General features: G+C 40.2%; 2 protein-coding genes and 2 long non-coding RNA genes across 6 annotated transcripts in view; 2 read left to right on the forward strand and 2 right to left on the reverse strand.

Moving 5' to 3' along the window:
* The window catches only part of LOC123507759 (organic cation transporter protein-like), a 19,235-nt gene extending 6,398 nt beyond the window's left edge, over window positions 1-12,837 (forward strand). For all 3 annotated transcript variants that reach the window (XM_045260935.1, XM_045260936.1, XM_045260937.1), the window contains exons 3-13: window positions 1,599-1,704; window positions 2,646-2,751; window positions 3,809-3,912; window positions 4,649-4,794; window positions 5,191-5,359; window positions 6,583-6,730; window positions 6,982-7,079; window positions 8,039-8,298; window positions 9,487-9,671; window positions 10,206-10,354; window positions 10,789-12,837. In XM_045260935.1, the coding sequence (XP_045116870.1) occupies window positions 1,599-1,704; window positions 2,646-2,751; window positions 3,809-3,912; window positions 4,649-4,794; window positions 5,191-5,359; window positions 6,583-6,730; window positions 6,982-7,079; window positions 8,039-8,298; window positions 9,487-9,671; window positions 10,206-10,354; window positions 10,789-10,843 (1,526 nt within the window). In that variant the 3' untranslated portion in view covers window positions 10,844-12,837. The remainder of the gene's footprint in view (window positions 1-1,598; window positions 1,705-2,645; window positions 2,752-3,808; window positions 3,913-4,648; window positions 4,795-5,190; window positions 5,360-6,582; window positions 6,731-6,981; window positions 7,080-8,038; window positions 8,299-9,486; window positions 9,672-10,205; window positions 10,355-10,788) is intronic.
* On the reverse strand, window positions 3,366-11,843 carry LOC123507760. Its single transcript, XR_006675749.1, has 2 exons — window positions 11,709-11,843; window positions 3,366-3,401 (listed from the first exon to the last, which is right to left on the reverse strand). It is a non-coding gene; the product is annotated as an uncharacterized LOC123507760 (long non-coding RNA).
* A 1,736-nt stretch (window positions 12,838-14,573) lies between the features above and the next one.
* On the reverse strand, window positions 14,574-16,561 carry LOC123507768. Its single transcript, XR_006675752.1, has 3 exons — window positions 16,269-16,561; window positions 15,040-15,809; window positions 14,574-14,751 (listed from the first exon to the last, which is right to left on the reverse strand). It is a non-coding gene; the product is annotated as an uncharacterized LOC123507768 (long non-coding RNA).
* Window positions 16,562-19,098: 2,537 nt separating this feature from the next.
* LOC123507741 (lysosomal Pro-X carboxypeptidase-like) lies at window positions 19,099-25,838 on the forward strand. The gene is made up of 9 exons (XM_045260901.1): window positions 19,099-19,292; window positions 19,938-20,078; window positions 20,743-20,844; window positions 21,220-21,401; window positions 21,677-21,834; window positions 22,022-22,194; window positions 22,542-22,706; window positions 23,320-23,507; window positions 24,017-25,838. Exons 1-9 carry the CDS (start codon window positions 19,188-19,190, stop codon window positions 24,228-24,230), a joined length of 1,428 nt encoding a protein of 475 aa, XP_045116836.1. The 5' UTR covers window positions 19,099-19,187; the 3' UTR covers window positions 24,231-25,838.
* The last annotated feature ends 1,658 nt before the right edge of the window (window positions 25,839-27,496 follow it).

Raw genomic sequence — 27,496 nt, forward strand, 5'->3', positions numbered from 1 at the left:
TTGTGGAAGAGGAGACAGTTGAGTGTCATTGAAGAAGAGGGATAGTTGTCTGGAAGGTTGTGTCGAGTTGATAGATGGAGGAATTGAGTTTTGAGGCATTGAAAACTACTAGATTTTCTCTGCCCCAATCGGAAATCTTAGAAAGATCGGAAGTCAGGCGTTCCGTGGCGTCCCCGCGTGATCTGTTGATTTCCTGAAGGGTTGGACGTCTCTGAAAGAACGTGGAAAGATGTAGGGTGGTATCATCAGCGTAGGAGTGGATAGGGCAAGAAGTTTGGTTAAGAAGGTCATTAATGAATAATAGAAAGAGAGTGGGTGACAGGACAGAACCCTGAGGAACACCACTATTAATAGGTTTAGGAGAAGAACAGTAGCCGTCTACCACAGCAGCAATAGAGCGGTCGGAAAGGAAACTTGAGATAAAGTTGCAGAGAGAAGGATAGAAGCCGTAGGAGGGCAGTTTTGAAATCAAAGCTTTATGCCAGACTCTATCAAAAGCTTTTGATATGTCTAACGCAACAGCAAAAGTTTCACCGAAATCTCTAAAAGAGGATGACCAAGACTCAGTAAGGAAAGCCAGAAGATCACCAGTAGAGCGACCTTGACGGAAGCCATACTGGCGATCAGACAGAAGATTGTGAAGTGACAGATGTTTGAGAATCTTCCTATTCAGGATAGATTCAAAAACTTTAGACAAGCAAGAGATTAAATCTATAGGACGGTAGTTTGAGGGGTTAGAACGGTCACCCTTTTTAGGAACAGGCTGAATGTAGGCGAACTTCCAGCAGGAAGGAAAGGTAGAAGTCGATAGACAAAGTTGGAAGAGTTTGGCCAGTCAAGGTGCAAGCACAGAAGCACAGTTTTTGAGAACAATAGGAGGGACCCCATCAGGTCCATAAGCCTTCCGAGGGTTTAGGCCAGCAAGGGCATGGAAAACATCATTACGAAGAATTTTGATTGTAGACATGAAATAGTCAGTGCTGATGCTATTATGAGCTAAGATGAGTGTTCCCGTTGTGGCTAAATAGTGTCTGGTTATCTCTTAAAGGAGGGAATTAGGTATAAATGCACATGTTGATGAATGTAGTGAAAAGAAGTAAGAATGAATTTGCCATGGTAATGGTAGTAATTAGATAATGTAGTAGTAATGGTAGTAATGTTTAGATAATGTCTTGACTTAGTTTCACTTGAGCACGTTCCAAAAGGTTTATCTAAGTTCACAGACTTCAAGTGAATAGCTGAAATGCTTTCTTTCATGCAAAATTGATTTCTTTATATACATTTTGCATGAAAATCAAGACTTATCCAACACCATTGTTTTTCTTCATGTTGAGAATAACCAAAATGATAAATGCTCTCTCTAACTCTCTCTCTCTCTCTCTCTCTCTCTCTCTCTCTCTCTCTCTCTCTCTCTCTCTCTCTCTCTCTCTCTCTCTCTCTCTCTCTCTCTCTCTCTCTCTCTCTCTCTCTCTCTCTCTCTCTCTCTCTCTCTCTCTCTCTCTCTCTCTCTTAATTGAACTATTGTTTATAAACATTGTACCGGAAAATAATGAATGTCTCCACGATGGTACTGTCCTGACGGCGAGTGTGTCCTGCAGGGTACATGCTGATCCCGCCCCAGACCTTCTCCTCGGTGTACCTGGCACCAAGCGTCAACTACACTTGTATTCCGCCTTTCGGACACAACGTCTCGCATATCTCAGAGTAAGTGACCAGATTCAGCTGGCAGGCCTTGCATCCAAGACACGATAATGGCAATGACAATGACTTAACACCACCACTGTCCCTTACATAAAGTATTGCCACCAGCAGTCACAGTGTAGTACTATAGTGATATATGAAGGGTTGTCTTCAGAAACGGTTTGCTCTCTCACTACGACTATTTTCAAGAGCCACAGAGATAGTTAACCGAGTTCCCAGAGGAGTGGTTTTTCTTGCTAACTAGAAATCTCTGAAGTATATATATATATATATATATATATATATATATATATATATATATATATATATATATATATATATATATATATATATATATATATATATAACATCCTTAGGAATTCATGTAACGGAACTAGTACCTTTTAGCCCTTTCAATACTAGGACACATTTTTACCTTGAGATTTGTGTACGATTAGACCATTTCATTGACAGTAGGGAGAGTCTATGGAGGCCGCAGTCCTCACTATTTTAATCCCCAAATGAGTTTCTGAAGCTGTATAAAATCACCAAATAGTAAGCAGAGTGAATACGGAAAAAAAAGCGTGGTACTGAGGAGGTTAAAAGTGAGGTCTGAAGGAAGTGTTTCATTATGTTTTTTTTTTTTTTTTTTTTTCTGAGTAATTAATTGGCAGGCATAACCTATTGAGTGTTGCGCAGAGATGGGAAGCTGACAGGCTGGAAAGTAAGGTGGTGATAAGATACGGAGTGGAGTGTTGGTAATGAGATAACATCTTTATGGTATCTATCTGGGGCAAAAAGTCCTCTCTCTCTCTCTCTCTCTCTCTCTCTCTCTCTCTCTCTCTCTCTCTCTCTCTCTCTCTCTCTCTCTCTCCTCGGTTTCAAAGAGGCTATCAAGAAAACTAATTCACGTATCCTGTGTTATGTATTGGCTGTGAATCAGTGTTCAAATGTTCTTCCTCCAGAGACTCATGTAGCTACGTCAGGTTCACTTCGGAGGGTCTGCAGGAGGAACAGTGCTCGGAGTGGCTTTATGATGACCCAGTATTCGATAGCACCCTCACTTCGCAGGTAAGGCCAGTGCTGAGTGCTGTCTGACTTTTGGGTCCCCAGTGGGTTGTTCGTCTTCATCTTTCTCTTGTTTTTCTCCTCAGTATCTTCATTTCATTTGTTGTTTACCCTTTCTATTCTGTTGTTCTTTGTTTTCTTTATTATTCCCGCTGTCTATGTTTTTTTTTCTTATTTTGGTAAGGCGTTAAGTTATTCATCTATTTCCCCTTCTTTTTTTCCCTCAGTATCTTCATTCCCCTTGTTTTTTTTTTTTTTTTCAATCAGTAGTTCTTTATTTTCTTTATTGCCTCTGCTGTCTCTGTATTATTTTCTTATTTTGGTAAGGAGTTAAATCATTCATCTTTTCCCCCTTATTTTCCATTCTGCATCTTCATTTTCTCTTTTGTTTCCTTTTTTTCTAATCAGTAGTTCTTTTTTTCTTTATTATTCTGTATTTTTTTTCCTTATTTCGGTAAGGAGCTAAGTTATGCATTTTTTTACAAACTCGTGTTATCTCAATTAGAACCTTTTGAATGTTGTACAGATATGGCGCAGGAACGTTTCTAAATATGTTCGTTCTCAAAGGTCATAGAGATAGTGAAGAGAGTTTTCGAGATATGTAACTTGTCTACTCATGTGTGTGTGTGTGTGTGTGTGTGTGTGTGTGTGTGCTAATGGGAGAGCATGAAAAAGAGAAGTAGAAAGGAAAATACTGTCAAGTTTAGTTTAAAAAATGAATGAAGCGTTGAATAAGTGAAGCTTTGAACCATCCCTGCTGTTTTTGTGTGTCAGACAATCAACAAGGAAGAGAGAGAGAGAGAGAGAGAGAGAGAGAGAGAGAGAGAGAGAGAGAATATCGATGTCTAATTTATATTCTTTTCTTTCTTTTCTTTCTCTCTCTTTTGTGTCGCCTTTGTTACCTGTCCCTTTCTCACCATCACCTCCTCCTCCTCCTCCTCCATCCTCCTCCTCCTCCTCCTCCTCCTCCTCCTCCTCCTCCTCCTCCTCCTCCTCCTCCTCCTCCTCCTCCTCCTCCTCCTCCTCCTCCTCCTCCTCCTCCTCCTCCTCCTCCTGACAGTTCAATCTGGTGTGCGGGCGAGCCTACCTGCGTGCCACCTACCAGAGCATGTACTCCTTCTCGTCCATCGCCGGTTCCCTCGTCAGTGGATTTGCTGCCGACAAGTACGGAAATGAGAGAAGTGACTTACCTTTCCTTTTTCTAGTTGTAGTTCAATTTTTCTCAGATAATTTTTTTTTCACCTAGACTTCATGATAATGTGTTTTAGTGTATGTTTGATTGCTGTTGTTGTTGATGATGTGTGGTGTTGGTGTTGTTGTTGGTGGTGGTTGTGGTGTTGTTATCATAGAAGCAAGTAAGCAAAAGAAAATGGCAGTGATAAGTTCCAAGTTGCCATAGAACACATTTACACGACAAATAAATCAGAATCTAGAAAGGAAAAGTACAAAGAGGACATGAAAGACACGACACATTACTAATAAAAGGAACATACTAAACAAAATATAATACGAAAAAGAAAACATAACGTAAAGAAAACGAAAAATCGAAAACATGCGATATACCATAACGCAAACACACACACACGCACACACACACACACACACACACACACACACACACGTACACGAAAAAAACCACGACGTAAAGAACACACACTATAATAAGAATGAGGAGAACAAGAAAATATAGAACCACCTCCTCCTCCTTCTCCTCCTCCTCTTCCTCCTCCTCCTCCTCCTCCTCCTCCTCCTCCTCCTCCTCCTCCTCCTCCTCCTCCTCCTCCTCCTCCTCCTCCTCCTCCTCCTCCAAGCACAACCACCATTACTCCTCTCTTTCTTCTCTGTCCCCCACGTTCCTCTACATCCATCCTACATCTCTCCCTACCCACGGTGTCCCCAGATACGGGAGGAAGCCAGTGGTGGTCGTGTCCCAGATACTGTATGCTGCCACTGCCATCGGTATCACCTTCCTGCCGAGCTTCAATGGTATTCTGGCCTTCCGCTTCATCCTGGGCACTCTCGGCACTCCTACCTTCTACATGATGGGTGAGAGAGAGAGAGAGAGAGAGAGAGAGAGAGAGAGAGAGAGAGAGGAGGTAATGAAAGTGTTTGGTTCTGTTTTCTGTTGTGGTGAAACTTAAAGAGAACATTACTAGCAGAGAGAGAGAGAGAGAGAGAGAGAGAGAGAGAGAGAGAGAGAGAGAGAGAGAGAGATTGTTTTTCCTGTGCTTAGTGTGTAGTAGTAGTAGTAGTAGTAGTAGTAGTAGCAGCCGTTGTGGAGATGGTAGTGGTGTTAGTGGTGAAGGATGTGGTGGTAGTGATATTTTTAATCATAACAATCATAACAGCAGCAAAAAAATAATGCTAACACAATACAACCCCGCAAAACACCACCACCACCAACCACTACCACCACCATCACCACCACCACCGTCGCTACAGGCATGGAGGTGTGCGAGACGAAGTGGCGTTCTCTGGTGGGTATCGTGATGGCGCTGCCGTGGGCCATTGGAACCATGATGTGGGGCGGCGCTGGCTTCCTCATTAGAGACTGGTACTGGCTGCAGCTCCTCGTCTCCCTCCCCACGCTGCTGGTCCTTCCTGTGCTGTTGTGAGTAGGCGTGTGTGTGGAGCATTAACCCCTTCGGTACCATGACGCGTCTCCATATTCATTCTGCTTACTATCTGGTGATTTTACACAGCTTTAGAAATTTATGTGGGGATTAGAATAGTGAAGACTGTGGCCATTAATCTTCTGACCTCCATAGACCCTTCCTAATGTCAATGGAATGGTCTAACCGTTCACAGATCATAAGGTAAAAAATGTGTCCCAGTATTGAAGGGGTTAACTTCTTCAGTATCATGACACGTTTTGTCATTTATTCTGCTTTTTTGGTGATTTTATACAACTTCAAAAATTTATGTTGGTATTAAAAAATTGAAGACTCCGGCTAATAATTGTATGAGTTCTATAGACCCTTCCTAATGGCAATAAAATCGTCTAATCGTGCCCAAAACTCATGGTAAAAATGCCTCCCAGTACTGAAGGGGTTAAATCTGGAGCAATATTGAGCACTTACTTAATTTCCATTAGTTTTTTTTTCTTCCTGTCTGAAAATGTCTATAGATAAATATTCTTTCCTCATCATTTCTTCATTATTTATTACATTCCATTAGTTTTTTTTTTCTTTCTGAGAACGTCTTTAAGTAAATACTTTTTTTTATTCATTTATTCACTCACCAGTTTAAGGTGCCAGCCATTTTCTGAGGTGTACCGCATGGCTTTTCAGTGTAATTTTAATCTTAAGGTGTTTGTTTTATGTGTCTATTTTGTCTATCTATTCATCCATTTATTAATTCATTTTACTTATTTTCATAAGCTTCCTTCCTATCTCTCTCCCCACGACACACACAACTGTCATATATCATTACCCTCTATCATTTATCTACCCACTTCCTCTTTTCCTCCCATTCGTCCTCCTCTTCTTCTTCTTCTTCTTCTTCTTCCTCCTCCTCCTGTTCCTCCTCCTCCTCCTCCTCCTCCTCCTCCTCCTCCTCCTCCTCCTCTTCCTCCTCCTCCTCCTCTTCCTCTTTCTCTTCCTCTTCCTCCTCCTCCTCCTCCTCCTCCTCCATCTCCTCCTCCTTCTCCTCCTCCTCCTCCTCTTCCTCTTCCTCTTCCTCTTCCTCTTCCTCTTCCTCTTCCTCCTTCTCCTCCTCCTCTTCTTCTTCCTCCTTCTTCTCTTTCTTCATCTCCCTCTCCTCCTCCACCAGGGTCACCTTCCTTAGCACCCCTCACCTTCCCTTCTCACGTGAATCTACCATTGTGTCTTTCAGCATAATTGACGAGTCCCCACGCTGGCTTATTGTGACGGGGAGACACGAGGAGGCGCTGAAGGTGTTGCGTCGCGCCTCCAGACTCAACAAAACCACTCTGCCCTCTGATAGTCAACTCATGTCTATGTTTAAGGAGATCGAGCATGAGGTAATGGCTTTTTCTTTTCTTTTTTCTTCTTTTTTCTTCTTTTGTTTTTTCCTTTTTTTATTTTGGTCTTTCTTCTTCTTCTTCTTCTTCTTCTTCTTCTTCTTCTTCTTCTTCTTAGTTATTTTCTTCTTTTTCTATTTGTTGTTGTTGTTGTTGTTGATGTAGTCCTTCTTCTTCTTCTAATGGTGATAATGATAATGACGGTAACAATGTGGAGCCATCGGATTGCCTGACGTCACTTCCTTTCCCAGAACGAGAAACCAATTGTGAAGGCAGACAGTATCACCAGCTTAGGAGTGATCGGGGGAGGGGCAGGACGTTGCGCTCTCTCCTGGCCCAAACTGCTGAGGTAATGAACCCTTCCATACCGTACCGTGCCTTACCATAAGAGAAACATACGTAGAATAGGCAACACAAGCAACTTATCCCCTCAAAAAAAGAGAAAAACTAATCATACGAAATTGTCCTAGCATACCATACTATACTATACCATACCATACCATACCATACCATACAGTACCATACCACAAGAGAAATATACGAAGAATAAGCAACACAATCACGCTGTTTTGATGATTCTTCGAAAAAAAAAACAAAGAAAGAAAACTAGTGCATTTCAACTAATACTAATTAAATTACCCTACCCTACCCTGCCATACCATACCATAAGAAGAGATTGCGAAGAACAGATAAATAACACAAGCACGCTGTTCTGATAGCGAGCTGTCCGAGAAAATAGAAAGAAAGTTAGTCCATTTAAAGATATCATACAAAATTAGAAACTTTTAGACCGAGAAATTTGCTACACACAACACACAGCTCACTTACTTCAAGATTGCACCAGTGAAGCTTCGGAAATCCATGTCAACGTATCCCTAAATAACCCTAAAACACCCGCCATGACTCAGAGGGTTAACTGTGCCAAAAAACACATAGATGCATAACACACACCACATTAATCCCTTCAGTACTGGGACACATTTTTACCGTGATTTTTGTGTACGATTATACGATTTTATTTGCATTAGAAAGGGTGTATGGAGGTCAGAAGATTAATGGCCAGAGTCTTTACTATTCTAATCCCGACATATATATCTGAAGCTGTACAATATCACCAAACAATAAGCAGAATGAATATGAAAACGTGTCCTGATACTGAAGAGATTAGAAAGCCACATTGTTCTTATGTTCTTAAGACTTAAAACTTCCAGTATGTTGCAGTGAATGTTCAACTATTGATCTACTCGCCTCATCACCACCTCAACACCACCTCATCACCACTTCATCACCTTTCCCTCCGCCTTTCAGCACCAACAAGATGCGAATGGTGATCCTGGCGCTTACTATCAACCTCTTCATCTCGTCTCTGGTGTACTGCGGCTTGAGTCTCAGCGGAGCCACTTACAGCACAGACCCTTTCCTGTACATGGTGCTGAGTGGGTTGATGGAGGCGCCCGGCTACTCCCTCACGGCGCCAATTATCAAGAAGTGGGGCAGGAAGGTTCCCACTATGATTGGATTTGTTATTTGTGGGGTTGTTATCCTCTCCCTCGCCTTCATTCCTTCAGGTAGTGTTCTGAACTTTTTTTTTCTTTTTCTTCCTGAGTGTGTTGTTTTTTGCATTTTTTGTTGTCTTTTTCAATGTTGTTTTATTTTACACGTTTTTCTTGAGTGTGTTGTTTTTTGTCTTTTTTTTGTCTTTTTAGTGTTTTTGTTTTATTTTTATGCTTTTCCGTGAGTGTGTTGTGTTTTTTTTATATTTTTATATTTCAGTGTTCCTGTTTTATTTTTAATACTTTTCCTTGAGTTTGCCGTTTTGTTTTTCATTTTTATTGTCTTTTTAGTGTTGTTTTTATTTTCTACTTTTTCTCCTTGAGTTCCTCGCCGAATTTGCTTTTTTTTTATCTTTTTTTTGTTTGTTAGGAGTTTTAGTGTATCTGCACCTACTTTTTTTTTTTTTACTTTTCGTCTTTTGTTTTCTTATTGATATCTTATTTGTTTATAGGTAGCGTGAAAGTTAGTAGTTTATTTCCTTACTTGCTATTTTTCTTTTCTTTTTCTCTTGGTTAAAGTTTATCCATAGAGGTCTAAACATGAATACACACACACACACACACACACACACGTACACACACATACACACGTACACACACACACACACACACACACACACACACACACACACACGCCGGTAGCTCAGTGGTTAGAGCGCTGGCTTCACAAGCCAGAGGACCGGGGTTCGATTCCACGGCCGGGTGGAGATATTTGGGTGTGTCTCCCTTCACGTGTAGACCCTGTTCACCTAGCAGTGAGTAGGTACGGGATGTAAATCGAGGAGTTGTGACCTTGTTGTCCCGGTGTGTGGTGTGTGCCTGGTCTCAGGCCTATTCGAAGATCGGAAATAATGAGCTCTGAGCTCGTTCCGTAGGGTAACGTCTGGCTGTCTGGTCAGAGACTGCAGCAGATCAAACAGTGAAACACACTCACACACACACACACACACACACACATTCACACCTATTCTTGATACTGTTTGTTTACTACGGAGCTGTGCTCCATACTTTACTTGTAAAGTCTGAACATTCTAATAGATATTCTATTCTATTCTATTCACACACACACACACACACACACACACACACACACACACACACACACACACACACACACTTTACAAGCAATTGTACAACTACAAAAAAAATAAATAAATAAAATACAACTATCACTACGAATAACCTTTTTTTCCTTTTTCCCAGAGATTTCGTGGCTGGTGATGACGTTTGCTTTGTTGGGCAAGCTCACCATCAGCGGCTCCTTCATGATCCTCTTCGTCTACGAGGCTGAGCTGCTGCCAACCGAGGTGCGGCTTATGGGTCTGGCAGTGACCATCATCGCCGCTAACCTGGCCGGGAGCTTCTCTGCCTACATTGCTGACTACCTGGTAACTCTCTCTCTCTCTCTCTCTCTCTCTCTGTAAAAAGGCTCTGAATTTTTTATTATGTAAAAGCTGGCCAAGGGCAGCAAAAAATATAGAAAAAAAGGCCCACTTAGTTGTCCCCTTGCAGGTCCAAAAGAGTTAGCCAATAGAAAGAGACAACTGTCTTGAAACCTCCCTCTTAAATGAAGACAAGTCATAGAAAGTTGGAAATACAGAATCAGGCAGAGAGTTTAGAGTTTGCCAGAGAAAAATATGAATGATTGATATTACTGGTGAACTCTTGTATTTGAGAGTTGTACAGAATAGGGATGGGGAGAAGAAGGCCCTTGTGCTTAAGTTGGCATTTCTAGGGTTTTTATGGATCAAGTGACAGATTAACAAGATTTCCATATCATTAAGAATAAAACACTCTTCTGAACCCGATGAACCATTTCTGTGATCTCTTAAAATAGTCGTGGTGAGAGAGCAAACCGTTTCACAATACGAGACTAATTCACTGTCTCATATCTTCTCTTTTACTTCATTTTCGCCCTGCAGAGTCCGCTGGTGCCGTGGCTTCCCTCTGTCATCTTCGGCGTTTCCTCCTTCGTGGCTTGTTTGATGCTGATTCCTCTGCCGGAGACGCTAGGAAGGCCACTGCCGGACACTATAGAGGACCTGACGAGGCTGTGGAGGAGCAAGGGAAAGTAAGAGCTGCTGCTTCCCTTTATTTTTTTTTTAGTATACGCGATAGCTGGTCTGGGAAGGAAATTGAGTTTGAACTTAGGAAAGCAGTAGGAACTAAAGTGTTTTGTTTCAGTTGCAACAATAGTTTAAAGGGAAAATGGTATTTAATGATGAATATAGAGAGAAATTACTGGAATAGAAAACCAAAAAAGGGAGCAATTTGTAAGACTTAATTGTAAAATGTGTTTTATATATATATATATATATATATATATATATATATATATATATATATATATATATATATATATATATATATAAAAAAAAAGAGGAAAAGTCAAGATTAAAAATTTGTCTAGCTATTCGTTTCACACTCACAGAATGTTTTTTTTAGGTGGAAGAAGTAGCGTTATTTGGCTAATCTTGCACTCTAACAGTTCACCATTACCCGCAGGAAACTCGACCGCACAGGAGATGATGACAGTCAGACGGAGAAGCTGACGGCGTAGTGGTGGCGGGGCGTGTCTCGCTTGTGTTTGTGTGGGGAGGAGGCGGAGGATCACACTCAAACTCGTATTCTCAAATTTTTCTGTGCTTCACCTACACTATTTCAAAAGGCTTTATTTAAATTTACAAGTGTTTCTTAAGGTGTTTTAAGGGTATGGAGGCAGATTGACAAGATTTCTACATTATTAATTGTAGAAACACCCTTGAAAACCCTGCTATCTCCGTGGCCTTGGAAAATAGTCGTAGTGAGAGAGCAAAGCGTTTCTGAATACGGCACTCAGTCTCCAGGCCTTTATTTTCTGTATGGATTCCTTTTCCTTTCAAAGTCCAGGAGATGAATCTTGCCCGTTGTGTTTGGTTAGATGGCGGAGAGAAGAGTGACTGAGGTAGTGTGTGCTCATTTAGGTACTTTTATTTACTTTTTTTTTCAGTTATATTCAAATCAGTATAGCATTTTGAAACCAGATAGTAAACAAGTTGTTAGTAAATAAGTTGTTGTTTCGCATCATCATTATTCTCTTCAGTGTCATACTTCCGGTATGTCTGGTGTCCGGGTATGGACTGCTCAACTGTAGTACAACTGTATGTGTGTGTGTGTGTGTGTGTGTGTGTGTGTGTGTGCATGCAGAGGCGTTCCTTACATTCAGGCAATCCAAACATTTGCTTAGCAAGAGCCCTGCGAGTTCCAACGGATTTGATACAATGTCACTGCACACAGCTGTATTGTGAAAAGGTGTAGACCTCATGAATTTGGCTGTCTGAAATGCTCTGAACGGGTCTCTTGAATCAAACTCGCCGCTCGTTGCATGTCCTCAGGGCCTCATACAATATTTTGCTTGGGGCCCCTGGGCAACCTAGAAACACCACTGTGTGTGTGTGTGTGTGTGTGTGTGTGTGTGTGTGTGTGTGTGTGTGTGTGTAAAGTTTTACTTATTCAGTGTTCAGTTTAGTACAATGGAAAGGGAGGAGTAGTAGCTGGTGGCAGAAAGATGTTAATGGAGGATGAAAGAAGGAACACAAAGGAGTTTCAAACTTTAGTATCTATGTTGGTCTTTACGAGGATGTTTGTGAGTGAGTTCGCTAACATACATTGAAGCAAATGTAGTATCATAGCCGATGACTCCTTCAGGAAAAGAAGTGCCTGGCATCATTAGCGTATGCAGTACAATTATAGGAATGAGTCGTGGAAGGTTAGTTGATCACCTCGACCCTTTGAATCTCGAGGACGAGGCTTCGATCTGTTTGAATCAAATAAAGCCGTCCGTGTCCACACTATCGAACAGTGCTCGGCTGACAAACACTGTTGCCATGGCTCGTGTGATACACTCTGCCAGTTTGAGTGGCGGACACAATGACGTCTGAAGCAGGGAAACGATGGGCAGGGCTCTGATCTCTTTTTTTTTTTCACACAAACTCTAATTAATAATTATGCAACACAAGGCTATTGTTTTCTTATCTGTTGTGCTATGCGTAGTTAGACAGATCTCACACTTTGTCATCCTATGAGTGTATAGTGAATGACCTGAACTGCTCCGCTTAATCACCTCTCGAACGGCGTGGAGTAGTAAATGAGACTACAGGCATGCAGACGTTGCCCGGTGAGGGAAGAACCTGACGGGCTGTGTCCATGAGTGAAGGGTTTCCAGTGACCTGTAGCACTTTGTTGCCACATCAGTGTCCCTGATTTTTACGTTGCTGAAATCAGTGTAACCAGTGATGTGATGTCTTTGATGAGAATACAGACTAACGTTGTGGGTGTATGGCAGGATTAGAATGTTACGCTTAGGAACATGGATACGGATTAGGTCAGAGGACAACATCTATATCAGGACTAGGGAGGCATTCATGAAAACCCAACCAGTAATTTTTGTTGTTTATGATAGCAGTCCTGATGAAGGAGGAAGTAATACAAATTTCTATAAAGGTTCCTAAACGTTTTGTAAATTCTTAACTTCCATTTTCAAGTGCTGCAGAAATAAAGATATTTTAATGAGTATTTTCATCTTAGTGGTTCAGAATCCTTGTTACGCTATTGTTAAGATTCATGAAAAGCTCCTTGACACCTCCAACTTCCTTTACAACCTGTTAAAAGTTACCTCGTTGAATCGCTGACGTCTCACTAATAGATTAGACAAGTACGTAAGTGATTTAAGAACTTCTGCTTTGCGCCGCTACTGTACAGAAAGGTAAGGAAGAATCGAGAGGTAGAAGGAAAGAGAAGTAGATAGTTAGTGGAGGAGAAAATTGTATAAAGAAGGAAGGCGTACAAAGGAGAATGAAGATATGCTGTAAGTATGAAGGAGGAGGAAAGGGAAGAAGAGAAGTAACAAGCAGTCAACACACACACACACACACACACACACACACACAGGAAACCAAAACGATACATTCATTTGAACATTTATTATTTCAAGGTGAAGACTGCTGTGTGAAGGAGTTCCACAGCAAGACTGAAACGGAACACTTGGCTTAAGGTGTTATGCAAGGCTCCAGGTCCCCCTCACCGAAGTGTGAGTACTAGCCCCTCGAGGGGGGGGTATCACAGTGGCCAGCTGCTCATTGTTGCCTGGTTTTGCGTCACATTAAGTGAGTGAGTTTAGGAGTGGGAGTTTAAGGATTACTGGTGCAAGGGAAGGGTATTAGATCAACCAGTAATTTAGTGAGATAAAGATTGAATGAATAGCTTTAATAGTTTACCAGCAAATTAAAAATAAGTGTTTTACCTGCAAATTAAGTAAATTAGGGTTAGCTGCAAGGCAAGGGAATTAGTGCTACTTACAAAAAAAGTTACCTATGATTTACTCACCAATAAATAACACCTGTAAAAGAAAAGGTTACACACAATTAACACCTACGACCGAATTACCTGTACTTACTTGCTTGTGAAACCTGCAAGGGAAAGTGATTAGCATTAACATCTGCAAGGGAAAGTAATTAAAACCTAACACCTGCAAGGGAAAGTGATTAACACCTAACACCTGCAAGGGAAAGTAATTAAAACCTAACACCTGCAAGGGAAAGTGATTAACACCTAACACCTGCAAGGGAAAGTGATTAACACCTAACACCTGCAAGGGAAAGTGATTATCACCTAACACCTGCAAAGGAAAGTGATTAACACCTAATACCTGATAAGGAAAGTGATTAAAACCGAGCACCTGCAAAGGAAAGTGATTAACACCTAACACCTGCAAGGGAAAGTGATTAATACCTAACGCCTGCAAGGGAAAGTGATCAGCACCTAACACCTGCAAAGGAAAGTGATTAACACCTAATACTTGATAAGGAAAGTGATTAAAACCGAGCACCTGCAAAGGAAAGTGATTAACACCTAACACCTGCAAGGGAAAGTGATTAACACCTATTACCTGATAAGGAAAGTGATTAAAACCTAACACCTGCAAGGAAAGTGATTAATACCTAACACCTGCAAGGGAAAGTGATTAGCACCTAACACCTGCAAGGGAAAGTGATTAACACCTAACACCTGCAAGAGAAAGTGATTAAAACCTAACACCTGCAAGGGAAAGTGATTAATACCTAACGCCTGCAAAGGAAAGTAATTAACACCTAACACATGCAAGGGAAAGTGATTAACACCTAACACCTGCAAGGGAAAGTGATTAACACCTAACACCTGTAAGGGAAGTGATTAGCACCTAACACCGCAAAAGGAAAGTGATTAGCATCTAAGCTCGAGTTACCTGTACGCACCACGAGTTACAACACCTGCAAGTGAAAGTTATTAGCACCTGAGTTACCTGTAATTACCACCTGGAAGGGAAAGGGTTAGAGAACCACCATTACTTGTAGGCACTCACCTAAAGCACCACTTCAGGATCAGCACTGCAATTTTCCACCAGCCCTAGTCACCTTGTACCGTCACTGCTTCACTAACAAGGCCATTACTCTGCAAGGGATATAGTCTGTAACCATTAAGAGTACCTGAAAGGGAAGCATTGTTAGTCGCCATCCACGCCTAGCCGCCTATCGCCCTAGGAAACAACGTTCTTCCTTAGCTTTACGAAGGGTAGCTGCAGCGTCGCCTTTCCCTCGTCGTGGTGCTTGGTTAAGGTGTACTCACCTGAGGAAGAGAAAAGATTTAGTAATTTAAAGTAATTTTACATATAAATGATACTGCAACAATCAAAATAACCATCAAATATCATTCAATTACCCAACGACTCTTACTGCTTACCTAAAAAGATGCGTGAAGATAATGAGGTGAAGAACGCGAACTAACACTCAAAAAAAGCACTCCCGCACGTACGCAGAACCACAACACAACATACAAGCTCCGCACTCGAGGTCCGTCACTCACAACTCGCACCCATGGCATCATGTCCCATCGTTGACTAAACCTTAGCCCTGCATTACATCAACGAGTTAACTTCTGTATCTCTTCGAATTCTCATCTGACACGCTGGCTAACACCTCTACACCTCATTGACGTCCTCTATGAACCTCATAACTTCATAGCACCTTGAAAATATGAAGGTCTGCGTGCTCATAACGCGATAACATGATGAGGAAAAGGTGTATAATGAAGTTTATATAATTTTCGATCCCTTTCGAACACAGAATCTGCCGGCTTTTCCCTCAAAATCACCTCTACCCTCCTTCTCTAGTTATATCCTCCACATCTGCCCTTCCTTGTTCCCCCTCCCGGCCTCTCTCCCACCTTTCCTCAACTTTTCTTCAATCGTCTCTTCTCTCACCACACCCATGTTCTTTACTCGCTGCCACCACGAGTATGTCCATCACTAATACATTTCCATTTCATCTTGTCAAAATAATGCTAAGAAACGCCTCCTGTATCTTGGCTAACATTACAACGAGTTATAAGCCCGTTTGGCATTTCCAGCTGGTTACCGCTCTTTTAAGTGGTGGTGGTGGTGGTGATGGATGTGGTGGCGGTGGTAGTGGTGGATGTGGTGGAAAGAGTCATCATTTTGGTTGTGACGTCATCTGGGTGAGTGGAAAAAGCGGTGACTAAGCTAAATTAAGAAAACTATAATAATAAAAAATATAGATTTACATAAAAAACGAAGCCACTGCCGAATGGTTCATATTTTATGATTTGATAGACACTGTAACTAATATCCACAACATGAAAACATATCCACCCAAACTAGTTTTAAATAAATGAATAAATTAAGCATTATTGCACTTCAAAACTGACCCAAAATACATTATAACCCCTCAAAATGCCCCCAAACACAACTCAAACACACCCAAATACTGACATACCACACTCAAGATACGTAAAATTATACCTAAATACATATAACACACACAAAGCGTGCCCATAACACACTTATAACACCCAAGACACCCTGCAACACTGCCAAATACACTTAAAATACCCAAAATATACACCTTAAAATAATAATTATAAAGAATGATAAGATTACAAGGGAAACTTACCTAAATGTTGCGGTTTGAATTCCCATCCTCTTCTGCTTCCTTTTCCCGTTCTTTCTTCCTCCTTCTCCTTTGTTTCTCTTTTTCTTCCTTCTATTGCTTCCATTTACACGTCTGATCTTAGAATAACATCACAACACTTAGAGAAAAAAAGATATTAAACAAAATATTGAGGAAGTGACTTAGTTGTTGCTCCTCTTTCTCCTCCTTTTCTCCTTCTTTACTCTTTATCCTCCTTATTTCTCCTCTCTTCTTCCTTCTACTACTATCATCTATACATCAGAGCCAAGAAGCATACCAAAAAACGTAGAAATCACTAGATATTATGCAAAATACTGACGAACTGGGCGGTTGGGAAGGAGGGACACCAGCCCGGGGCTATGAGGAGTCACCACCTGGGCTATGACGTCATCAGAATGCGCGGGAACAGTGGTGACTCGTATAAATTACGTAAATAATTTAAAAAATGACCAATAGAAAAAACGAAGCCACGGCTGAATGCTTGACATTTTATGACTGTAAAGAAACTTTAACCAATATCCACATCATCATAACATCTCCTTCCTAACTAGTTTTAAGTAATTGTGTAAATTAACTATGTTATAGATTATAAAAACATATTCACTTATAAAACGCCTATAACATCTATCCATTTCGACTTAATATTTCTTTAAAAAAATATTAGACAATATGAACTCTCTTCTTTGGCATTCAGTGGTAAGCTAGAACCAGAAGTGAACGAATGAAACTTAATTTTATAAAATAAAAACATTAAAATAGAAACTCATTAAAAACTATTGTAAAGTCCAGCCAGTTTCACTTGACGAGTATTTTAACACACTTTACAACGTCTGAGCTTTCTTTTGAGGCATTCTACAACGAATTATATCGTGAACCAAAAACGTAAATAGATAAAATAGAAAATATAAAACTTACGCTTAACCGGACTAAGCACCATTTCAGAGTTCACATATTTGACTCAATGGGTTGATTTCACCCTTAAAAGAGCTTAGGTGATTCTTTGGTACCATAAAGGTCTAGTTAGAACTTGAAATAAAAACCCAGGATGGGAAATGAAAGTTTTTGACCGTTGAAAAGACACTTATATACGCCATAAAACACCACTAAACGCCACATATTTAACGAACACAGTCGCTGAACACACTTCAAACACAACATAGTATTTATAAAAACCATAAAAACATACCATAGAAGCGTAATATTATCGTTAGGAAATATATGAAAAAAGTATTGGAACCCATGGGATGTTTGGGGAGGGGTTTGGGGGGTTGGCAACATCCGGGGACTGGAAGGCGGGAACAACCGCGGCGCTGGCTCCATATGTTGCCTTTATTATCTCATCACAACAAAATAAAGATATATCGGGAATAATTGACCGCGGGATTTGAAATACTAGACTAGTGGCTGCATTGTGACACATGTTTGGCTTACAGTAAGTGAAGGAAGCAGATAAAATCTGGTAATATTGACAATTTGGCTATTTACTACTCATTTTATCAATCTCCTTTTTCAACATCTGGGTATAATTCTAACTGTTTTCACTCTCACATGTAAAACAAACCTAAAAATAAATGAATAACCTTAAACATACTTTACAGAAATGAACGGAGGGCACTGTGGATGGTTGTAGTGAAGGTGGTAATGCATTGGCGGATTGTACTGCTGGTTCACTCACTGCTTGGTGGTGCTAAACAGTAAACATTGCAGGGAATATCCACTGTGTGTGTGTGTGTGTGTGTGTGTGTGTGTGTGTGTGGGGGGCAAGACAGGACACACCACCATCACCACCGCCACCACCTACACAACTGGCGCTCGCGGTTGACCCGGGGCCGGATCCAAGAAGCAGGTAGCCATAGGTGTGTCAGTGATGACCGTCCTTAGTATAAATGTCTATGATAACTTATTAAATATATTATTAATTTACTACACTTGCACAAACTTCACATATCGATTTATTAGTTATTGTGACATCTTTCCTTTCGTTATCGTGTTCATCTATGGTTATTTGTCAAAGTAATAAATGTTAAACAGCTTCTATTTTTACAGGGAGTGTTTTCATATCACGCGGGAAAAGAAAAGAAAAAGAGCGAGAGCTTTGAAAGGCAGACTATGATATTTCTTTCATTTTGTATTTTTATCGCCTTTATTCTTGATATATGATTATATATACCAAGGTGAATTGATAATAAGTAAAGGAATATATACATCTTGTCATGCATATCTATATAAGTTATTATCTATCTACGAATTTATTTACATATCCATCTTTCTTTTTACATATCTATCTGTCTATTTACCTATCTATCAACATATAAATAAATATGTTTGTCTGTCTGTCTTCACACAGACATGCAAATACTAACAAACTGGCATGAATGGATGGTGGCAAGAGTGTGTTGGGTGTTGTGGGGTGAGGGGTTGCATTAATATCATTGGCTTTCTCTGGTATACTCCTGAGCTCCCTGCCTGCTTCTGTATTTCCTTTATACTTTTATTGAAGAAAGCCAGCCAGTCCATGTACATTAGGAAATATATTGGGACATATTTTTACCTTGAGTTTTTTGGGTGTGATTAGATCATTTTATTGACATTAGAAAGGCCGCCGTGGGTGTATGGAGATCAGAAGATTGATGGCCACAGTCTTCACTATATCTGAAGCTGCGTAAAATCACCAAATAGTAACTAGAATGAATATAAAAATGCGAGTTTGGGCGTGATTAGACCATTTTATTGACATTAGGAAAGGTGAGCAGAAGATTAATGGCCAGTCTTCACTACCTCTCTCTCTCTCTCTCTCTCTCTCGTAACTGTGAGTTGGCAACTGTGCCGGGCGGCAAGTCAAGCTGTCAACATCAACAGTGAGTCAGACAAGTCACGGGACACTCAGAGGACGGCAACAGGATGGCAGGGAGGATGTTGCTAGGTGCTTTCTGGTGCCTGATGCTGGTGCTGGTGCTGGTGCCCTGCTATGCCTACAAGTACAAGACCTACTTCATGACACAGAGGGTAAGGCCACGGCCATCATTCAGCACTGAGGGGGCGGCGGTGACAGGGTCCTGAGGGGGGCAGGTCAGGTGGCATGGCAGGTGGGCAGCGGCACCACCATCAAGGATCACGTGATATGCTTAGTCTTTCATTCCCTATGTGTATGTTGCTACAAAGTGCCTTCTTTCTTATTTATTGTGGTAAAGTTTGCCGAAGTCGTTGCACCCTCCTTTGGGAAAAGCCTATCCTGGGGTGGCGCATTGTGGTGTTTCAGGGGTGTAGGGCTACTGTGGGCATGCTAGGGAGTCCAAGAAGGTGCAGCCTCCCCACCAGGGCAGCTTACTAATATCTATAAGCCACAGACAAGGACACTGCCTCTTGGATCCCATTAAATAAATGATAGTTAGCCTATATTAAGTGGGATTACCTGTAAATGTTCCTGGAAAGATTTGCACCATTGAGGAGATGGCTTGCCTTTTCAGCCTTGTTTTTTGGTCTGGTATGCTTAAGTGTAGTCTTAGAAACCATTACTAATTTATGTATGAATTAATATTATTTTGGTTAATTTTATCCTGATACTCCATTAGAACTTTATTATTGATGTTGCTACACACTGTAAGGTTTTGCATGTTTTTGTTTTCACATTGACACTCACCACTGTTGCAGGTGGACCATTTCAGCTTTGCCAATGACGACACCTTCCTGCAGCGCTTCTTGATCAATGACGAACACTGGGACAAGAATGGCGGGCCTATTTTCTTTTATGCTGGGAATGAAGGGGACATCACTCTATTTGCTGAGAACACGGTGAGCGGTGCATAGGGAAAGTAATGGTTATATCTTGTAATTGATTCCTGCTGCGTTCCTTATCTTAAGTGCATTTTTTCTAATCTTAGGATTATTGTTTTTTTTTTTATTATCCAATAAAGTAAAGCTTATGGCACAAGATATCTTTTTAGTAGAATGAGCAAACCACCAAGATGTTAAGCCACTTATATGAAAAAAAAAGGTCAATATAATATATTCTATTAAAAATGCTCAATACATTGCAATGTCACTTGATACAATGAGCTCTGGTGAAGGTAAATGTGCTTCAACTTGGAAGTTTTTTCTGGAAAGCATTAAAAAATTATTTGTTTCACCTAGAAAATGTATATTCAAATATAGGATCACAAGATAGAGGAAATTTGTCTGTATATTTGATGCAGTCGATCATCTTTTATGTTTCATAGAGTACTTAAAGATTCTCTCTCTCTCTCTCTCTCTCTCTCTCTCTCTCTCTCTCTCTCTCTCTCTCTCTCTCTCTCTCTCTCTCTCTCTCTCTCTCTCTCTCTCTCTCTCTCTCTCTCTCTCTCTCTCTCTCTCTCTCTCTCTCTCTCTGTTATGGATTCTTTTGTGTCTTCTTGCTCATGTTTACCAAAGTTTTGTCTGCAGTTGTCTTCTGTTGTTCTTATTGCATTTTTCTTTTCAGGGTTTCATGTGGGACATTGCACCAGAATTCAAAGCAATGATTGTGTTTGGTGAACACAGGTATTATGGAATCTCAGAGCCTTATGGAAACAGATCACTCACTGTAAGTTTCTGTTGATGGAATCTCCTCAGTTTCAATAGGTGATCATTAGCACTAGAAATTTTTCAGGATGACCATTATAATCCCTCATACTACTGTCCTATTTCTTTAATTTCCTGTCTGTTTAAAATTTTTCATCTATCCTCAACAGGGAGATTGTTTAAACATCTATCACTTCACAATCTTCTATCTGATCACCAGTATGGTTTCTGTCAAGGCAACTCGGCTTTATTGAGTCTTGGTCATCCTCTTTTAGGGATTTTTGGGAAACATGCAATGGACTTGTTACTCATATCTTGAGGATGATTTTTCTTTCCCCAATCTATAATCAAAAGATGTTTAGGCCACAGCATTGTTTTGACTTGTAGCACATTTTAGGTACCAAAGTACTCGGGCTACCTGACCTCAGAGCAGGCACTGGAGGACTATGTGGCCTTGCTCTCCTATCTGAGGTTTGTCATTGAAGGAGCCCAGACCAGTCCTGTGATTGTGTTTGGAGGCTCCTATGGAGGGATGCTGGCTGCTTGGTTCCGGATCAAGTATCCTCACATTGTGCAGGGGTGAGTCTGTGGTAGTACTCTGTAATGTTCTAGGTTGATTCCTTTTAGCTCTTTATAATGTCATTACTCAAATCACTACATTTTGAAAGCTTTAATCTTTATTAACGCACATTTTGATTTGTATTTATCTTTTGTTAAACTGAATTCATACAAAAAACAATGTGTAAGCAAGTCACTTGTACCTCCTATGTTAGTAGTTAAGACAAGGCTAAATACACACATATGTTCCACAAGAGTAAGAGGAATGTTCTCAAAGTTTTCCTTGTGTTCTCCAGGGCCATTGCAGCATCAGCTCCTGTGCGGCAGTTCACGGACTTTACTCCTTGTGATAAATTTGGACAAAAGGTGACAGAAGATTTTGCCAACGCATCAGCTTCTTGTGCTGAAGTGATTCGAAAATCATGGGGAGCAATCAATTCCATTACTGCCAATGGTAAGGTGTTGGTAATGTCCATAACAGTCATTGGTACTCTTATATGTGGCTGCTTTTTTTATTATATTGATATCAGTGGAAATTTTCAAATCACTGAGTTATAAGTTCAGGATTTGAACAGTACATGATGATTAGTGAGTTGAACATCAGTGACCAGTTCAGAGTGAGTCATGAACTGTTTTCACAGATGAAGGATTGGCTTGGCTCTCTAAGACATGGAAGCTGTGCAAGCCACTTAAAAGCACAGCTGATGTGGACACCCTGAAGGCTTACCTCATGGATGTGTGGACCAACCTGGCCATGGTGGACTATCCTTACCCAGCAAACTTCCTTGCTCCTTTGCCTGCGTATCCAGTGAAGGTATTTTTTTTACTATGGTTTTCACTTTTCCTCATTGTTAAAGACTACACAGAAGTAAGATAAAAATATTCTTGTAGACATCTGAAAATTTTGTGAATGTTTACTTGGATGCAAGTGAATGAAAAGTATCTCAGTAATTACAAATGTAACCCATTATTTCAGCACTGTACATGATATGGTTTATTCAGTGTCTAGTATTGTCTTGGTCAAAAGTCACTTTGCCTCCAGAGTTAAGTTGTCTAATATTATGAGTTTATCAACAGTTCAGAAGACCTGAGAGTGAGAAAAAATACAAAACTCATTGGAATTGAGTGTAACTGGTTAATTGACCTGTAACATGTGATCAGGTGGTGTGTAGTCACCTGACAGACTCAAGCCATGATGGTAAGGCCCTGCTGGAGGAACTGTTTGCCGGCCTCACTGTTTATTTCAACTACACTGGAGAAAGCAAGTGTCTTGACGCTGGTCAGCAGGCTGATGTGCGTCTTGATGACCAAGGCTGGGACTTCCAGGTGAATTGTTAATAAGTCACTGTCATCAAATTGCCAAGGACAGTATTTTGGGAATTCATTAGTATTCTACAAAAAAAATGAATTGATGTTTTTAAGAGTAGTATGGAAGATTATATAAAATTACTGAAAGTGAGACTATTACTGGTTCATTGATGTATTCAAAATGTACTCATTCTCTCCCTCTCTCCATGTCCATCACCTTTATGCTAATAAGAGTTCTAACTTATATACTTTTGATTGCTTGTGAATATTTCTGGCCTGAGAAGTTATGTGTATTTTTTAGGAAGAAGACTACCAATGACTGCCAACATCACTATACCTTGCCATCATTATGTTAACATTTGCAAAATATTTTATATGAAATAGCTAATACTCATTTAGAATTACCTCAACACCATCACAAGGAACACTTTTCATTGTTTTTGCAGTACACTTCTCTTTTCATTTTATTATTCTGTCAATCCAAACCTTAGCATAAAAAAGCATGGTGTCTTCCTTCCCTTGTTAATGTGATGTGTTGTGTATATTAGGCACTATACATTCCTTCATCATCACTGTATCCTGACACCATCCTTCCTTCTCCTGCTGCTGTGTGGTGGTGTGGTGATGACAGTCCTGCACAGAGATGGTGATGCCATTCTGTTATGATGGTGTAAAGGACTTCTTTGAGCCTGCTCCTTGGGACTTCCAGGCTTACACTGCCAATTGCCAAAAGACGTGGGGTGTGACGCCTCGCACCTACATGGTCCCGCTCATGTATGGCGGCTGGTCCTTCAAGGCAGCCAGCAACATTGTGTTCAGGTGCCCTACTAGTGTTTGTCCCTTGGGATCTGTGCTTTTAAACTTAGGAGATGATTATTTCTTAATCTTTTCTATTTATTCATATTTATTTACTTTTATTTAAAGGAAAGTATATGAGTGGTATATATATATATATATATATATATATATATATATATATATATATATATATATATATATATATATATATATAAATTTTTTTTTTTTTATCATTGGTTTGTGCAGTTAGCAGCTCAGAATTATGTGAATGCTATATATTTTCTGTTACTTTTCTTTATTCATTTTATTTACTTAACATCTTTTTTTTGAGTAAATTAATATCATGTCACCTTCATTATGATTTTATTCAACGTTTTTGCTCAAGTGTTTGTAGTCATGGATGATTTCTTCTCTGATAATCATCCTTCTTATATGAATAAAATAGTGTGCCTAATAATACCATAACATCCAGAATAGAGTTGTCTTGTGGGTTAATCTTTCTCTTAACCTGATACATTTGATCCCGCCAGCAATGGGCTGTTGGATCCATGGTCAACTGGCGGCGTGCTGTGGAATGTGAGTGAGAGTGTTGTGTCGGTCATCATCCCGGAAGGTGCTCACCACCTGGACCTTCGCAGTGCCAACCCTGCCGACCCACTCTCAGTAGTGGAGGCGCGCCGCCTGGAGAAGGCACACATCACCAAGTGGATTCAGGAGTTCAAGCAATTACAAGGTGCTGCTTAGGTTGTGTTCCGTATGTACCTCACCATTACATCATGCTGGTGAATCCTCTACACTGAACCATCAATATCCACAGATTTTGTAGAAGTAAATTACTAAATTTTTGTGCCCAAACTCAGTATTTTGAGAACATATGATAAATAGGAAATATAATAACTTTTAAGTGGCATGCATTTCTTTGTCCAGGTTTTGTAAATTAAGTACTGTCTTCCTTTTTGCAAGTACTGTATAATGAAAGTTGAATGACTTCATTCAGATCATTTTGATAATTCAAACCAGTCTTCCTGTGGCATTCAGCTAAAGAGGATTCCCTGGTGTGTTGGTGTACAGGAGATGGTGAGGTGTTGATCTGCCATGTGATGTAATACTACTAGTACAAAGCTCTGCACTGAGAGAGTTTGATGAAGTGTTCAGTTTAGTACCTTGTAATACTGCATCATGTTTCTGACCAGTTACCTGTTTTATGTTATCAGGTTAGGTGTTCTTCATGTGCTACTTTGTTCAATATATCATGCAGCCTTGGCTTTACTGTTTTGAGTGCTATGATGTGAACCATGACATCATCTAGGAAGAATACATTTATATACTCATTGTTTCCTGTCAGTAGAGGTGCAGGAGTAAGTGAATCATGGTGGATTGATGTGATAATGCATCCATCTACTTACTGAAGTGGTGTGTGCAAGATTTCACAGGTTGTGTCATTAATGGTTATCATGAACAGCAGGTATTGTGGCTGTGCATATTATAGATGATATAAAAGTGTATGTGTTGCATTTTCCAGAGTGAGATAGCTTAGCAGAAGGTTAGATGCCCACTTAGCTGTGGATGAGGCTGTCAGGGTAGCCCTGCAGGTACTTACTTGCCTCAGAAGGAACTCAGGTATGTCCAGTAGTTTGACAAGTAGTGATGGGTGAGCTGAGAGTAGATTGTGGGAGTAGTGGTAAGTACATTGTCTCTGCAGCCAGTGTAATGCCATGATCATCTTCAATTTGTGCTTTTATTCATTATTTTCTTTTTCTCTTAACTTGTATGCAGTGTAACATAGCAGTTTTTGTAGATCTCATTTTCTTGGTCTGAGGAATAATAGATAATGTGAGAGAACACTAGTATCTTTAAGAGAATACTATAGAGTGAAAAATAAGAAAACAAACACAATAATTGAGAGCTTTAGGCAGTGTGAGGTTGAAGGAAGATTGCTGAAGTTATAGTGACAGTACTTAACACAGCTATAGAGAGAGAAATGAGGCACTAGATATCTATACCTTCTAGAAAACCTATCTCATCACTTATAGAAGTTGCTCAACCTTATAATAATGTATGATATGAAAAGTTAGTTGTTAGTTATAAAATGTGCAGTTTTCATATAGACAAACATGATGAAGCATGAATGAGATGGTGCTATAGAGATGACATGTGCATATACATGTCTATCCTATCAGGAGATATAGTTATGTATGGAAAGGTTGTGTTGAGTATTGGAATGAAGTCTTTAAGGGAAGTCAGTCTGCTTGCCAGAACTTCCAATACTGGAATACTCTTGAAAATTGTATGCTGCATTTTATAAATTCCATTCAATAGTCTCATTTTATGCAATAAATTTTTATTTCCTTACATTTACTTTGAAATCAACAAACGTATGTGATACCACTAGAAATATAGTATAAGAGATGGAACTTTGCCTTCAGATGTGTCAGACTGAATACTGATGTAATACTATACACACACACACACACACACACACACACACACACACAGTTTGACCAATGACAGTGTGGACTACATTCTTCAGTGAAAATGGGACAGAATTTGTGGAATGGAGAGGAGCGACATAAAATTCTGAGCGAGATTCATTTGAGATAAAAGGAAATGTGGGTCGTGCAGTACGTAGGAAGATGTATAGAGCTAGTTGGGCAGAGTGGATGGAGAAGAAAATAGTATACAAAAGTCACCCTCAAAATAGTGACGTTTTCTGTAACCAATGACCTTCACAGATAAAACTCAACCTTTCCACCACCACTTTATCATAGACATATGTTAATCCTAAGTGACTAAGAAAGACTCATATTACACCAGAAAGACACTTGTTGGATGAAAGAAGTATTGGTAAAAGCAGATGGTAGCTACTGTACAACACAAACATCAGATTCTTCCCCTTCCCCTTAAAACACACCCACTTCTTCCCTTTCCCCTAAAAACACACCCACTTCTTCCCCTTCCCCTTAAAACACACTCACTTCTTTCCCTTCAGACTCACACCTTCACTAACAACCCACACCACACTCCCACACTCCTCTCTTAAATCCACACTCTTTCACCTTTTAATCCATACTCTTCTCTTTTAAAGCCATCTTATCCTTCCTTTAAATACCCTTCGTCCTTTAAAACCCTATTCCTTTCCCTTTAAATTCCCTTCCTCCCTTTAAACTCCCTTCTTTTCCCTTTAATCCCCTTCCTCCTTTAAAACTCTCTTCCTTTTCCTTTAAATCCCCTTCCTTATTTACAAATCCCCTTTCCTTCCCCCTTGAACACCCCATTTACAAACCCCATCCTTTTAAACACCCTCTCTTTAAAATCCTCTTTCCTTCCCATGTATATCCCACTTCCTTCTCTAGACAACCTTTCCTCCTTTCACTTCCCCTTTAAGCACCCTTTCCCCTTCCCTTCCCTTCCCTTCCCTTCCCTTCCCTTCCCTTCTCTTCTCTTCCTTTCCTTCTCTTCTCTTCTCTTCTCTTCTCTTCTCGCCCTTCCCTTCGTTTCCCTTCCCTTCCCTTCCCTTCCCTTCCCTTCCTCTGGCCACTGGAGGCTTAACAAGGGACGTGACAATAACAGGGAGGGCAGGGGGTTGCAGGTTGGATGGGGAGGGAAGGGGAAGGGGCCAAGGTGTTGGGCATTAATAATGGATGGGTGCAGCTTGACAGGGTGAGTGATGTTACGATGCTTGTTTGTGTGGTGGGGAATTAAGCAGGTACGATTAAGCATCTGAGGTGTGTAAGGATGTCATTTGTATTTTTTTTTTTTTTTTCGTTTGTTTTTGTGATTTTGGTGTTCTCATAGTTACTTTTCTTCTACTTAAACCTCACATTTCTTTTCCTTTCCTTTTTTTTTTTTTTGTGAATTTAAAATGTACACTTTTTTTTTTTTATCCTTATACTGTTTTTTTTTTCGTTTTTTTTTTCCTTTGTCTTTTTGGAATTTTAAAGTGTACACTCTTTTCTATCCTTGCACCACAGATCTACCTTTTGTTTTTTTTTTACCTGTCTTTCCTTTTT

The sequence above is a fragment of the Portunus trituberculatus genome, chromosome 23, assembly GCF_017591435.1.
Source record: "Portunus trituberculatus isolate SZX2019 chromosome 23, ASM1759143v1, whole genome shotgun sequence".
Taxonomy (NCBI): domain Eukaryota; kingdom Metazoa; phylum Arthropoda; class Malacostraca; order Decapoda; family Portunidae; genus Portunus; species Portunus trituberculatus.